Below are 14,584 nucleotides of genomic sequence, written 5' to 3'. Positions count from 1 at the left end.
GTTATTCTGATGTGGTAAGGTAAACAGGTCAGGAGACAACTGTCATAGGACAGAGAATTTGCCATTTACAGTCTGGAGAGGAAGGTATAAACATGCCACACCAAAGGAAATCCCAGAGTCTGTCAGAAGGCTCAGAAGCAAGGGAAAACAGGTTTACATGGTATCTTGGCTTTTACATCAACTTGACACAAGCTTAGTCATCTGGGAAGGAGGACTGTCAACTAAAAACTGTCTCCCTGAGACTAGACTACAAGCAAAGTCCGCAGCACATTGTCCTAAGTAGTGATTGACTGGGAAGGCCAACTACAGGCCAGGCCACCCTGGGCTGGTGATCCTGGGTGCTATAAAAAAAGCAGACTGAGCAAGCCATAAGGAGAAAGCCAGTAAGCAGCACTGTGCCATGACCTCTGTTTCAGTTTCTGCCTCAGGTTCCTGCCCTCACTTCCCTCAGTGATGAAGTGTGACCTCAGAGTATTTAGCTAAAACAAACTCTGTCCTCTCCAACTTACCTTTGGTCCTAGTATTTTATCACAGCAACAGAAACCCTATGTCACATGGGACAAAATGTATGAAGCATGTGTGTTTCCCTGGGTTTGATCCCAGCACACACAAACACAGCCATTCATTGCCTAGTAAGTAGCAGAAAGTAACTCTTTAAATTCAGAAAATGTTAATTTCAACCTAAAGTTAAAAAAGTTACCACCAAATCCACCACACTAAGCCACAAACACTTTTCCGGCAACCAAGTAAAGACATTCTGCTTTTATCTCTGGTGAAAACTTAATCACAGACTTTAAAAGTCTGATATTTTCGAAAGCTTTGGAATTTGTCCAACTACATCTTTTTCTGTTTTGTATGTTAGTGGAATCTCCTTCAGTTTGTACAGAATTAGTTTTCTCAATTTCTTTGAGTATTTTATGAATCTAGAGTTATTCTATACAGGCTATGCATACAGCACTGGCCCTGCAAATAAACTACAACAGTGCAGTACAAAACCACGTGATAATTCATCAATGAATCGAGCAATTAGGGCTGGAGAGATGGCTCAGCGATTAAGGGCACTTGTTGCTCTTGCAGGGACCCAAGTTCCATTCCCAGTACTATATCATGGCTTACAACCATATATAACTCCAATTCCAGAGGATCCAGTGTCTACTTCTGACCTCCAATGGGCATCAGGCACACACATGGCATACAGACAAAATACCATATAAATAAACAAATAGATAAAACTAAAAAAATGTTTAAAGAATTAATCAATTTTCTTCAAATACACTTTCAAACTCTAATATAATAAATAGTATTTTAAACTTTCTATTTTTTCTACTACTACCAATGAATTAGAACTAAAATGATGAGTATTTAGCTTTGTAGTGACACTTATACTCTTTTGGAGTTTACTATATAATACACATTTGCCACCTAATTCAACAATAAAAAAAATCTAGACTTGAATGCTTTAAAAGCATGACAATTGTCTCTTCTGTTTGTTTGTTTGTTTTTCGAGACAGAGTTTCTCTGTGTAACAGCTCTGGCTGTCCTGGAACTCACTCTGTAGACCATGCTGGCTTTGAACTCACAGAGATCTGCCTGCCTCTGCCTCACAAGTAGTGGGATAAAAGGCATGGGTCACCACCACCCGAAACTTCTGGTTTTTTTTTTGTTTTGTTTTGTTTTTCACTTCTGTTTTTTTGATGAAAGTATGTACTAGTAATAAACATAATATGTCACAGTATGTGTAGCACTTGCTATGCAATGCAGTTATAACTGTGTTACAATAATTGGTAGTGTGCTGAACCAAAGAGGAAAGCACCGAAACATCATATATGGTTGCTGTCAGAACTACTCAACTCAAATCTGCTGTTGTCACTTCAAAAAGCCCAGACAATACATAAATATATGAGCATTTTTTATTTGCACTGATCATTTAAATCAGTTATACCTATATGTAGTTTATGAACTATATCTAACAGGCAGAATTTGTTATGTGGTTGTGAAGTCTACCAGCTCTGCTACAAGAAACACAGAACTACTTGGTACTACAATTTTGGTCACCTGGAACATTTTCAGATGAGCAGCCCAGTCAACAAAATACCAGACTAGAAAGAGAGTGGAAACAGGCAGGCAAGTGAGCTAATGTAATAGTTAGAGAACAGTAAGAGGATAGTGGTATAATTCAGTGGGTGAACACTTGCCTAGCACACACAAGGCTCCAGTTTGATCTCAACCTAAGTTCTTTAAACTTATTTTCTTACTTTTCTAACATATGTACATTATCTATAGGCTTGGGGGAGGGGTGGTTCAGAAGATTACAAAGAAAGGGACACAAGTACTGTTCAGGGAAGGCAGAATGTAGTGAAGTTAATAATGAAGACACAGCCAATGTGAGAAGAGAAAGTAGGATAGCACAGGCCCAAATAGAAATCAGTACAGCTTTCTTCCGTCTCTCTCTCTCTCTCTCTCTCTCTCTCTCTCTCTCTCTCTCTCTCTCTCCACACACACACACACTGTGTTAAAAACTAAATGAAATATTAGAAAATCTCATTTAAATGCAACTTTGCATTCATTTAAATGACTTCTTAAGAAAATAATATTAAGTTTGAAAGATCTACTTACTGACACTGCTATCATGGTACTATCTGGCCTCCATTCAGCTTGTTTGTAAGATCCAAACTGAGTAGATGACTTAGCTGGTTCCTTGTATGTTACGATTAACACACTAGGCTGGAAGAAAACAGATATATTTTATTTTACTTGCATATCATAGAAAGAGATACAAGCAAAATTTAAACATTACTTATAGAATACACTGGAAATATTTTTACAGTGTTTTACACAAATTATAAAAAGTTAGTCACACATACATCTATTGAATAAGCTAAACAGAATCGATAATTAGTAACTTTCCAAAATAGAACCATGCTCACATATATCACAGATGAATTAAGCCAAATATTTAAATAAATTGTATCAGTTCTCTACATCCTTCCCTAACACAGAAGTGACACAGTAGATAAGAGGTCTTTTTAATTATTTTGTGAATCCAACATTATCCTACTAAAAGCAAACAAAACTACCATACGAAAACCAAAACCAACAAACCAAAAATCTCTCATGAACTTGGATGCAAAAATTCTCAACAAAATATCAGCAAATTAAATCCAACAAAGAATTATGCACCAGGACCAAATGGACTATATCCAGGCATGCAAGGCTGGTTCAACATTCAAAAGTCAACTAAATAGACTAAAGAAAGAAAAAAGTATATCAATAAAGGCCAAAAAAAAAGCATTTTAACACAAATAACATCTATTCATAGAACTCCAACTTGCTAATGAACAGCAACAAAAATTCTACACCTATTATTACACTTAGTAATGAGAAACTCCAAGCTTTCTCACCTGAGGAACACAGCAATGAGGCACTTGTTACTATCCAACATAGTAGCACAATTCCTAACAAATGTTGTTTTGGTCTAATCTTTCTGTACACTGTGAAGATGAGTCTCTGCCAAGACACCTTCTGATTGGTTTAATAAAGAGCTGAATATCCAATAGCTAGATAGGAGAGGTTAAGCAGGACTTCTGGGTAGAGGGATAGGAACTTTGGGAAGAATGGAGGTGGGATTTACCAGTGATTCAAAAATACAATATGGAGGAGAGGTAGCAACCACATGACAGAACATTGATTAATATAAACGGGCCAATTTAGTTTTAAGAGCTAGTTGGTAACAAGCCTAAGCTAAGACAAAGCCTTCAAACTTAATCATCATGACGTTATTTGGGAACTGGCAGTACAAAGAAAGGTTGACTACAGAATGTCACAAGATAAAGAAAGAAAATAAAAGGCATACATATTTGGAAAGAAGATATTAAAACTGTATTCACAAGCCGGGCGGTGGTGGCGCACGCCTGTAATCCCAGCACTTGGGAGGCAGAGACAGGCGGATCTCTGTGAGTTCGAGGCCAGCCTGGTCTACCAAGGGAGTTCCAGGATGGGCTCCAAAGCTACAGAGAAACCCTGTCTCGAAAAACCAAAAAAAAAAAACAAAAACAAACAAACAAACAAAACTGTATTCACAGACAACAGTGACATATTCAAAACTGAAAGAATCAACAGGATATTCTTACATAAATAAACAAGGCCAGGGGCCAGAGAGACGGCTCAGCAGTTAAGAGCACTGCCTGCTCTTCCATTAAATACCTAACAGAACAGTCAAAATTTAGAAGACTGATACCAAACGCTAGCAAAGATAAAAAAACAACAGGAATTCAGATTCTTTGCTGTTGAAAATGCAAAATGATACATCGACTTTACACAACTGGCTCTTTCTCACAAAACCATACACACTACTTGTAAGGTAGTATTTACTCATTACTTATTCAAGTGAGCTGAAAACATGCCTACACAAAAAGTTTAAAAAGCTGAGTGTGGTGGTCCCCAGCACTTAGGAGGCTGAGGCAGGAGGATCATGAATTTAAGGCCAGTCTGGGTTAGTGAGTTTGACACTACACAGTAAGACAGACCCTGTTTAAAATGACAACAAACGTAGAACACAAACATTATAGTAGTTTCATAAATACTGCCAAACTTGGAAGTAACCATGATAGCCCTTGGATAGCTGATATCCCTTGGGTAACTGATGAACTATAGCAGATCCAGACACCAAGACATGAAAAGACACAGAAAAAGATACAGACTATATAGGTCCAATTACAAGATACCTGGAAAAGGACAAGCAGGTTTTTTGTTTCTGTTTGTGGTCTTTCTTCTTCTTTTTTTTTTTTTATTAAATAGGGGTTGCCAGGGCTGGAAAGGAGGAAATGAGTAGGTAGACTACTGAGAATTACTGCAGCAAATATTCTATATGCTATAGTCTGAGTCATAAACATCCCCACAAGGTCCTGAGTATTTTAGGCATAGTTCCCAGAGTGTGGTGCTGTTAGTAGCTGGGGAACCTTTAGAAAGTAGGGACCCACAAAATGAAGTTAGGCACTGGGGGCACACCCCTGAAAAAGATACTGGGACACTGGTTTCTTCTCTCTGCCCCCTCCTTCACTTGCGGGCAGCCATCAGCTGAGTGGCTTCCTCTGCCATATACTCTCAAGATCATACAGCATTTCTCTATAGACCCAAAAGCAACAAGCCTTTTGACCATGGCCTGAAACCTCCAAAACCATGACTCAAAACAAGCCTTTCCCTCTTTTAAGCTCATTATCTCAGATATTTTGGAATGGTAACAAAAGTTGGTCAACACATACTGTAATATTATACATTTCTCAAAACCCATAAAATGTAGGACTGCCAAGAGAGAATGCTAAGGTAAACATGAACATTTCATAATAGTCACTGGTCAGTGTGGGGCCACTGACTGTAACAAATGTACGGCCCAAGTAAGAGATGCTGATATGAGGATAGTTACTGAGGGAGGGGCAGGCAATATGTGGGGATTCTCTGTTCTTGCTGCTCAGTTCTGTTGAGAACCCAAATCTCCTTTTAAAAAGTAAGTTTATTTAAAAAATAATCACAAAGATTTCAGTCAATGCCTATTAAAGGTTAAATAAGATACAATATGAGATCAAAATTCTAATTTTATAAAGTATGTAAGTAGGAACCCAGAGAGACAGAGCAGCACATAACCAAATTCTAAGCAATGCAATAATGTATCTGGGCAGCTCTTCAGTTTCTCTAACATTTTCATATTCATAACACTGTTTGGTAGCATGAAGGCTTTAAGTAATAAAATAATGAAAAACACAGCCAAGACTCACATCAACAGAACATTTTAATCAATTTGGGTAAGTAGTACAGTTCAAGCCAAAGAAGCAACAACAACAAATGCTCAAGGGGCGCCCAAGACTAGAGAAATGGCCTGACAGATGCATTGACAGTAGGGAACTTTTTAAAAGGTAACTTTTAAGCAAAAGAGCTATATAACAAAGGCCTCATTTATTGCACAGTTGTTTACTGTCTTAGTCTTTAAGTTAGATAGGTATTGAGAATTATAGATCAATAGTCATCTATGTTTGTCATATTTATAATTAGACTAATCGAGTTCTTTAAATACATAGAGATTATATTCAGTATAGATAGTATAATCTTCAACCTCTTCAAAGAGTTGGAGAAAATGGCCTTTAATCTAACCTAGAGTTCCATGGTAGTGAGACACAATCGCTCCTGGCAACACAGATCTACTCCCGAGAGAATGTTGAACACCAAAGACACTCCACGTGGAGCCTTTCTTCTCAGCAGAACTGGCATTTGGGCAAAGAAATGCCCATACCTCAACCACTGACAGAGATACAGAGTATCTGTAAATGGATAAAACAGGACTGCCATATCCTGCCAAGACAGGGTAAGATAGTTTTAAAAAATTTCTCGCCTTTGAAAATGGTATGTCAGTTATGCTAGGCCTTAACCAAAGTTGGTTGCTTCAACATTGCAAATGAGACTTTGGGTGATTGCCCAGGTAGTCAGTTGTCTCTGTCATTTGGTGCACATTTTGGAAGTTTCTCGACTGCACTTCCTATTTACTCAAGTAATATTGTTTCCCTTCTCAGATCTTTGATGGAGTTGAAGATTAGATAATTGTAGTTACCTTCCTCATGATTTAGCCAAGCTTAATTTCAATGTAATAGTTAGACTCCTTGAAATAAAATGTTTAGTAAAACTTTTGTTATGCATTCCTTGTTTAATATTGCTTATTGTTTGTAATTTTATATTTGGTATCTGTTCCTATTGTATATAGTTGTACTGGGTTTGGATCGATCTTGTTTAGACGAAAGGGGGAGATGATGGGGAAACTATCAACCAATCACATCTAGTTAGGGTGTGGCTACCTGTAGCCCAGGTAGCAAAACTGGTAGGACACAGGCGCGTGCTCTCTCTGCCCACAGGACATATAGCACACGTTGGACCTCCCACTCTTGTAGTGTGAGTTTCCCCTTTTCAACTGTTAAAATGTAACAGTGATTCTTGAGCTGGTCTGGTTATTTATCTTACCGACCTAATTCCTTAACCCTTACATACATAGACTAATAGAAATCTGTTAATTTAAGATGTAAGAGTTAGTTAATAAGAAGCCTAAACTATTGGATGAACAGTGTTGTAATTAATACAGTTTCTGTGTGATTTTTTTGGGTTTGGGTGGCAAGGAAATGAACAAGCAGCCACTGCCTACAGAATGGTGCCCATGGTCTGGGAAATGGGTCCACATAAGACCTTTTAAAAAAAGCTTCTTGGTAGCCACATTCCCCCACCCCCAATGGGCTCTGTTTGCTGGTGGTGAGCAGGGGCCCTGTTGCTTCTTTAAGAGAGGTCTTCCTGACTCAGCATTGGCAGTGAAGACTGTGTGGCATCTTTAGGAGAGGGCTTCTTGGTTCATGCTAGTTACACAAATGGCTCTGGCTCTTTCAAGAGGCTGAGCACCTAAATGGGGTCTGTGAGAAGCGTGTTACAAGTTGCACAATGGTGTAATAGATTAAGAAAAAATCCACATGAAAACAAAATATACACAGGGAATCCAAATTATGTATATTATTGTGTTCTTTAAAATTTTTTACTGTAAATGAATTAAGTACTGAGAGATATTTGATTCCGGGGTCTACTAAGCTAAACTGACATATATACTTTAAAAGTATCTTGACTTCAAAATTTGGGTCTAAGGATATGTTGCTTTGGAAAAAAGGTTCTACTTTTGTTTCCACAGAGGATGAGAACCCATAGAGTCCTTTCAGACTAATGTGGTTTGATGGACCAAAACCCCCTGAAAGGTCTCCACGAACCCCAAAATTACTTTGCCCAACAAAAAGCAGGAAGCAGTTTGGGGAGAACTACACCCAAATTTCCAAATACTGTTTATAAATGTTTATTTACATTTAAAGGGGGTATGCTATAGAGGTAAATACTTTGCATTGGTATGGATCTTGATTCACAAAGACACACATTATGATTGTATAATAATACCTTAGACTCACAAAGATAGGATAGATGATAAAGTATTCTCCTTAATTTGCCAAATGTAAATAGACTAAATATTGTAATTATAATTTTTGCTTGATAACTGTTTTTTTGTATATAATTTTACTATGTTAAAGTTAAAACCTTCCTTTTCATTTAGACAGAAAAGGGGAGGTGATGTGGAATTTCCCTCTGTATGCTGCGAGTGTGTTTTGTTACCACTGGGTAATAAAGAAGCTACTTTGGGACTATGGCAAGGCAGAATAGAATAAGGCGGAAATTCCAAGAAGAGACAGAAGAGAAAACTACAAGGAATCAGGGAGACACCATGTAGCTGCCTAAGGAAAAAGACAACCACCCTCCAGAACCTTACTGGTAAACCACAAGCCTTATGGTAAAATACAAAATAATAGAAATGGGTTAATTTAAGATGTAAGAGTTAGTTAATTAGTTAATAAGAAGCCTAAGCTAACAGACCAAGCAGTGTTTTAAATAATATATTTCTGTGTGATTATTTCAGGTCTGGGCGGCCAGGAACGAATGAGGAGTCTCCAAACAGGCCTGTACTGTGTGCAATGCACCGAGGCTAATAAAAAATGCTTCAAATTTAGTTTTAAAGATAAAGCATAAGTACAAAACTTACAATACAAAGCAGAAGTTCAAGGAAAAAGTACAACTTTCTCCACAATACAGAAAACTCTAGAGATCCCAAAAGTACAAAGAAAGGTTTAAAAAAGTAAACAAATTCAGTAATGTTATACAAAATCTATGCATAAAGCCCATTATGTTTCTATACACTAAAAATAAATTGAAAAAGAACTTAAGAAAGCAATCCTATGCATAAACAGTATTTATAAATAAAACAGTACATAAATTTAACCATATGACCCTGAAAACTATAAGACTGAACATGACACAAATGGAAAGATATCCCATGTTCAAGAGCTTAAATATATATACTAACAATACAATCCCTATCAAAATTCCAATAATTTTTCATAGAAATTTATAAAACTATATTAAAATTCATATACAACTCAAAAGACCAAATAGTCATAGCAATCAAAAGAAAACAAAACTTCATTCATACTACCTTGGATAAAAACAAAGCGTAGAGACCAATGGAACAGAAGAAAAACCATGCACTCCACCCCACTCCACCTCCACAAATGGTCACCTAATCTTCTGACAAAGACTCTACTCAAGATTGCTAATTAACAGGGAAATGCATATCAAAGCCTGTACCTGTTAGGATGGTTTTCATCAAGAAATCAAGTGACAGAACATAGGTGAGGATATAGAAAAGGGAACTTCTTGAAGCTGTTGGATGGACTCTGAATGGTATAGCAATCATAGGAAACAGTATAGGGCATTCTTTACAATTGTTTTTAAAGAACCACCTAGTTTACTAATCCTATCTATCTATCTATCTATCTATCTATCTATCTATCTATCTATCTATCTATCTATCTATCTATCTGTGTGTACACTTGGGCTTCCTCCTCCCCCAAAATGGTATTACTCCAAATATGTACAAAAAAGGATTTGAAATCAATATTTTAAAAGTTATCTGCATACCCATATTCACTATAGCATTACTCAAAAAGCACCATAATGTAGAAACAACCTAAATGATTGTCAACAGATAAACTGATAAAGGGATGTGGTATATATACAATAGGGTATTAGTCAGTCTTTTTTTTTTTAATCCTGACATTCAGTACAACATGGATGAACTTTTAATGAAATCATATTAAATAAGCCAGATACAGAATGGCATATACTGCATGAAGCTACAATGTACATATGAAGAATCTCGAAGAAAAAACTCATGGAAACCAAGAGTAGAACTGTAGTGATAGTTTGTTATCTAACAAGTAAAGCTTGCCTCAAGATCAGACTGTAGAGATAAGCCAATAGTTAGCCATAGAGGCCAGGTAGTGGTGGCATACACCTTTAATCCCAGCACTCCTGGAGACAGAAGCAGATGATCTCTGAGTTCAAAGCCACCCTGGGTTACATGAGATTGAATCTGTCTAAAAGAGAAATAGAACTCACACAAAGGTGATCCCAGCCCTTAGGATCACAAGCCTTTAATTCCAGCATTATGGAGGTGGAAAAAGGAGTGATATGGCTGGGTGCAAAGAGGGATATAAGGTAGGAGGAAACAGGATCTCGCGACAGTCTGATGATTCATAGAGATGGGTGCAGTCTGAGGAGCATAGAGATGGATGCAGCCTGGTTATTCAGTCTGAGGATTTGTACAGATGAATGCAGTCTGAGGATTCAGTCTGAGGAGCATAGAGATGGATGCAGCCTGGTTATTCAGTCTGAGGATTTGTACAGATGAATGCAGTCTGAGGATTCAGTCTGAAATTCAGCCTGAGGATCTGTAGGGACAGGATCATCCCTTTGGTCTGAGCATTTGCACAACTCTAGTGGCTGGCCGCACTGCTTCTCTGATCCTTCAGCTTTCACCCCGAAAGTTGGCTCTGAGTTTCTATTATTAAGAGCAATTAGTGCTACGTAGAACAGAGATTGCCAGAAGCTGGGAGTGGAGGAGATGCAGTGATTTGGATCAAATACAAATACACAGTTATAAGACTAGTCAATTTTTGTGATTTAACAGAGTTTGATAACTTCAGATAATATTGTGTACTTGAAATTTGCTCAGAACAGATTTTTAAACTTACTATTATTATACAATCGTAATGTGTGTGTGTTGTGGTGGGGGGCATGTATGTGCCACAACATGTGTGTAGAGTGACGCACATATCTAATTATTCTTTATCAATAGTTAGATATTGGGATAAGAACCTGAATGATCAGAGAAGCAAGAGAAAAGCCACCAGTGACATCCTCTCTCTTTCTCAATCCAAAGGGGCTGAGAGAGAGCATCTGGCCTTACTACTTCCTGTCTCCTATCTGGTTAATTTTGGTCAGTTAGTGGCTAGCTGTGTCCTCTGACTCTAAGCAAACTTTACTCCAAGTATGCGATCAAAAATCACACAATAGTAGAGGTCAGAGGACAACTGACCAAGAGATTTTTTTTTATATGTATGAGGGTTTGTCTGCATGAATGTAATATACCAAATGGGTACCCTATGTCCATGGAGGCCAGAAGAGTGCATCAAATTCTCCAAAATCAAAGTTATATACCAAGTTGTCAGCCAGCATGTGAACTGAACCTGGGGTCCTCTCCAAGAGCAGTAAGTGCTCTTAACCACTGAGCTATCTCTATAGCCTAAAAGTAGATCTTTAGCGTTTTCATCACACATAAGGGAACTATGTGAGAGGTGGTAGACATACTTATTAGTTGTATTATAAATATCATTATACACGTATATATACATTTTACCATATATCATAAGTATTACAATTTTGTCATATATAGTTCAATAAAACTAGAAGTCAAAAAATCCAAAACGGTAGTTCATCAACAAATGAACACTTCCAGTTATGGTAGGTAAATAATGACTCATGAGGAAACAAGGATTACAACAGAAGCTAAAGGATAGGTAATATAATAAGCAGAGATGAGGCAAGAGAGCATTCCGGGACAGGAGAGTCTCTGATGCCAAACTAAGGATACCAAACTACTTTTTAACAAAAAGTGAACCCTAGAAGACTTTCAGACATGTGAATTTAAAAGGAAGGTGTCTGGAGGCAGTAACAGAGCTGAAACAGTAAAATGGGAATGTTAGGAAAGGAGATAGAAATTAAACAGCTTTCCTGAGGATGAGTAGCTAATCATATCCTTACATCCTGGTTCCTGAGACATCTACCTCACTGTGTTTTCCATGTGCACATCAACAGGAGCTTTTCACTATTAGCAGACATCAACAGGAACAAGTTTCTGCTCGGAGCTCCTCAACTACATTATTTATATGACAGTGGTGATTTGCAAACTTCAGCTTTTTATTTGCAACCCAGAGTGATAACTCAAAAGACTTCATTCTCTGGGTGTGATAGTGAGTTCCAGGTCAGCAGGAGATACCGCGAGACCCTGTGTCAAACAAACAAACAAACAAACAAACAAAACAACAAAACAAATGGCTTTCATGCATCATACAACACACATCATTCGGCAGAATGTTTTCTATATAATAAGCCTCTTCGTCACTTCCATGTTCTGCCTATGCTATTCTTTACAATTAGTGTTCAAAAACATTTCTGAAAGCAATTTAAATATTTGAAATTAGTAACCTGAAAATTGAGATGAGTATGTCTCTAATTCAGAATGGAAGTGTCCTAACAACTTCAAGGTTAACATCTGTAGCCTGTCACAGTTATAGCTAAAGAGTTTATTAAAGGAATATTCATGCCCCTGTTATAGTACAAAATGCAGTTCATCTCACACAAAACTCCTCAACCATGAATCATCTCCTTCGACAAAGCAGCTCCATCCTCCAAGCGGAATTCTTTTACAATACTCCTGAATATATCATCTCATTGATACGACCTCTACCACCTCATCCTAACACACATACTAAATCTTTTCTTTTTCTGTTCCCTTTCTCCTTCCTTCCAGCCTTTCACGCCTCCCTTTCCTTGACAAGGTATTACTCTAGCCCAGGTTGATCTAGAACTCATTAGGTAGCACAGGTTGGTCTCAAATTCACAGCAATATTCCTGCCTTGTCCTCCAAAATCTGAAGTGCTGGGGTTACTGGGGTGAGCCACAAAGCCATGTTCTAAATCTTTTTAAAACTTCCATTTATTCCCAGCACTCAGGAGGCAGAGGCAGGCAGATCTCTGTGAGTTCAAGGCCAGCCTGGTCTACAGGACAGAGAAACCCTGTCTCAAAAACAGACAAACAAACAAACAGTAAAAACAAACAAAGAAAGAAAAATTTAATGCTTCAAAAAATGTAGATAATACTAATACAGACTTCAGTAGGTATTTATTTTTTAGTGGCTGTATGTATAGATGTGGAAATGCATGTGCCATGCAAGCAGAAATGCAAGAACGACCTGCAGGAGCCAGTTCTCTGCTTTTGCTATATGGGTCATCAGGGCTGGCAGCACTTCCCCCGAGCCAGGTATTTATTTAAACCTTGTTTGCCTCCGGTCTAGTTTTTAGAATTCCGAACTGGAATCACAATATCAAAAAAAAGCAAACCTCTACTAACATATCACAATGAAAACCAAGCAATAAGCCCAATTTATTGATGAAATGTGCTATTTTAAAATCTTTATCAAAAAGTAAAATGAGTGTCTTACAGAAACGTTTGCGCATAAACAACACCAACATGCATCTTTCAAAACTGGCTAGAAAATTAGTCTGGACAGATATGACTCTAAAACACTGGAATCCCAAATAGCAACTTAGTACATAATAATGGGAAATAGACGAGGTCTATAAAAGTTTACTAGAAGACCCACAAAATATACTTAGTTTTAAAGATTTTAGTTTAATGTTCCTATAATTTCACGGGTAACCAACAGTTCACATACATTAACTTTTGTAGACATTCAAACAACCAGTTGAGACTAAACACACATTTCTTCTACAAAGCTAGTTTTCTCTTTTGAAACTACATTTTTCTTATGTGCGCTTACTCTATTGAGTCCTGACAAAAAAGCAAAATCTATATAGTCACTCTTCTCTTTTGTGTTCTTCTCACTACCTTCAAACGTATTTCAAATCTGTAGAACCCTTTGGACCTTCAAAATGTACTACAACCTTCCAAAAAAATAAAATTAAATTAATACCCTCATTCATGGGCTCAGCGAAGATATTTTAAACCAATTCATTCCAAATTATGAATGTAACTGATAGCCTCTTATTAACTTAGAGATATTTTTGCTTTTAACATTTTGTAACCTAAGCTTATTTTAACACACACTGATTTGTTCTTTCTTTTTGTTTTTTTTCTTTCTTGGTCTTTTGAGACAGGGTTTCTCTGTGGCTTTGGAGCCTATCCTGGAACTAGCTCTTGTAGACCAGGCTGGTCTCGAACTCACAGAGATCCGCCTGCCTCTGCCTCCCGAGTGCTGGGATTAAAGGCGTGCGCCACCACCACCCGGCAACACACTGCTTTGTAAAGTTTAGGAATGAGAAGATTCAAACATTTCCCAGGATAAGAAGAGCTACACACATACATTCCAAAAGGAGAAGACTTGGCAGGTGGAGCCTGGCTCTTGTTTCCACTCACCTGGCCATAAAATCTCAAATCTCAGAATTTAAACCTGATTTTTCTAAGTAACAAAGCTTACACTCACAATACCATGTACACCTAAGGTGCCATGTAGCCACCCTAAGGTATTCCAGAAATTTACTTCACTCCATGCCTCTGAGCCCAAATATTGTCCCAAATCTAACTTTTGAATTTTTTATTTCCTTGTGTGTGATGTACTGTTTTCTATGTAGGTAAAATTCTAAGTTTTACAAACAAGATATCATTAATAACCAATGTGTCACTGTGAAACACAGCTGTCTGTAGAACAGGTGTTTGAAGGAAAGGAGTAGGAGATGTTTCAATTTCATAATACTGCATCTAAACCCAAATCCAAACAACAGATTTACTAATATTCATAATGTCCCTAAGACAACTAGGATACAGTGTAATGTTCTTTTTGTGTGGAGGAATAAGGTAATTTACAGGCTTCGGGTCTATCATGATA

The 14,584-nt window shown here is 37.5% G+C and overlaps 1 protein-coding gene across 2 annotated transcripts in view; it reads right to left on the bottom strand.

Moving 5' to 3' along the window:
- The window catches only part of Ric1 (RIC1 partner of RAB6A GEF complex), an 88,755-nt gene that overhangs the window by 71,915 nt on the left and 2,256 nt on the right, over nt 1–14,584 (bottom strand). For both annotated transcript variants that reach the window (XM_075973805.1, XM_075973806.1), the window contains exon 2: nt 2,617–2,724. In XM_075973805.1, the coding sequence (XP_075829920.1) occupies nt 2,617–2,724 (108 nt within the window). The remainder of the gene's footprint in view (nt 1–2,616; nt 2,725–14,584) is intronic.

The sequence above is a fragment of the Microtus pennsylvanicus genome, chromosome 5, assembly GCF_037038515.1.
Source record: "Microtus pennsylvanicus isolate mMicPen1 chromosome 5, mMicPen1.hap1, whole genome shotgun sequence".
NCBI lineage: Eukaryota > Metazoa > Chordata > Mammalia > Rodentia > Cricetidae > Microtus > Microtus pennsylvanicus.
This window is presented reverse-complemented; position numbering and strand designations above follow the sequence as displayed.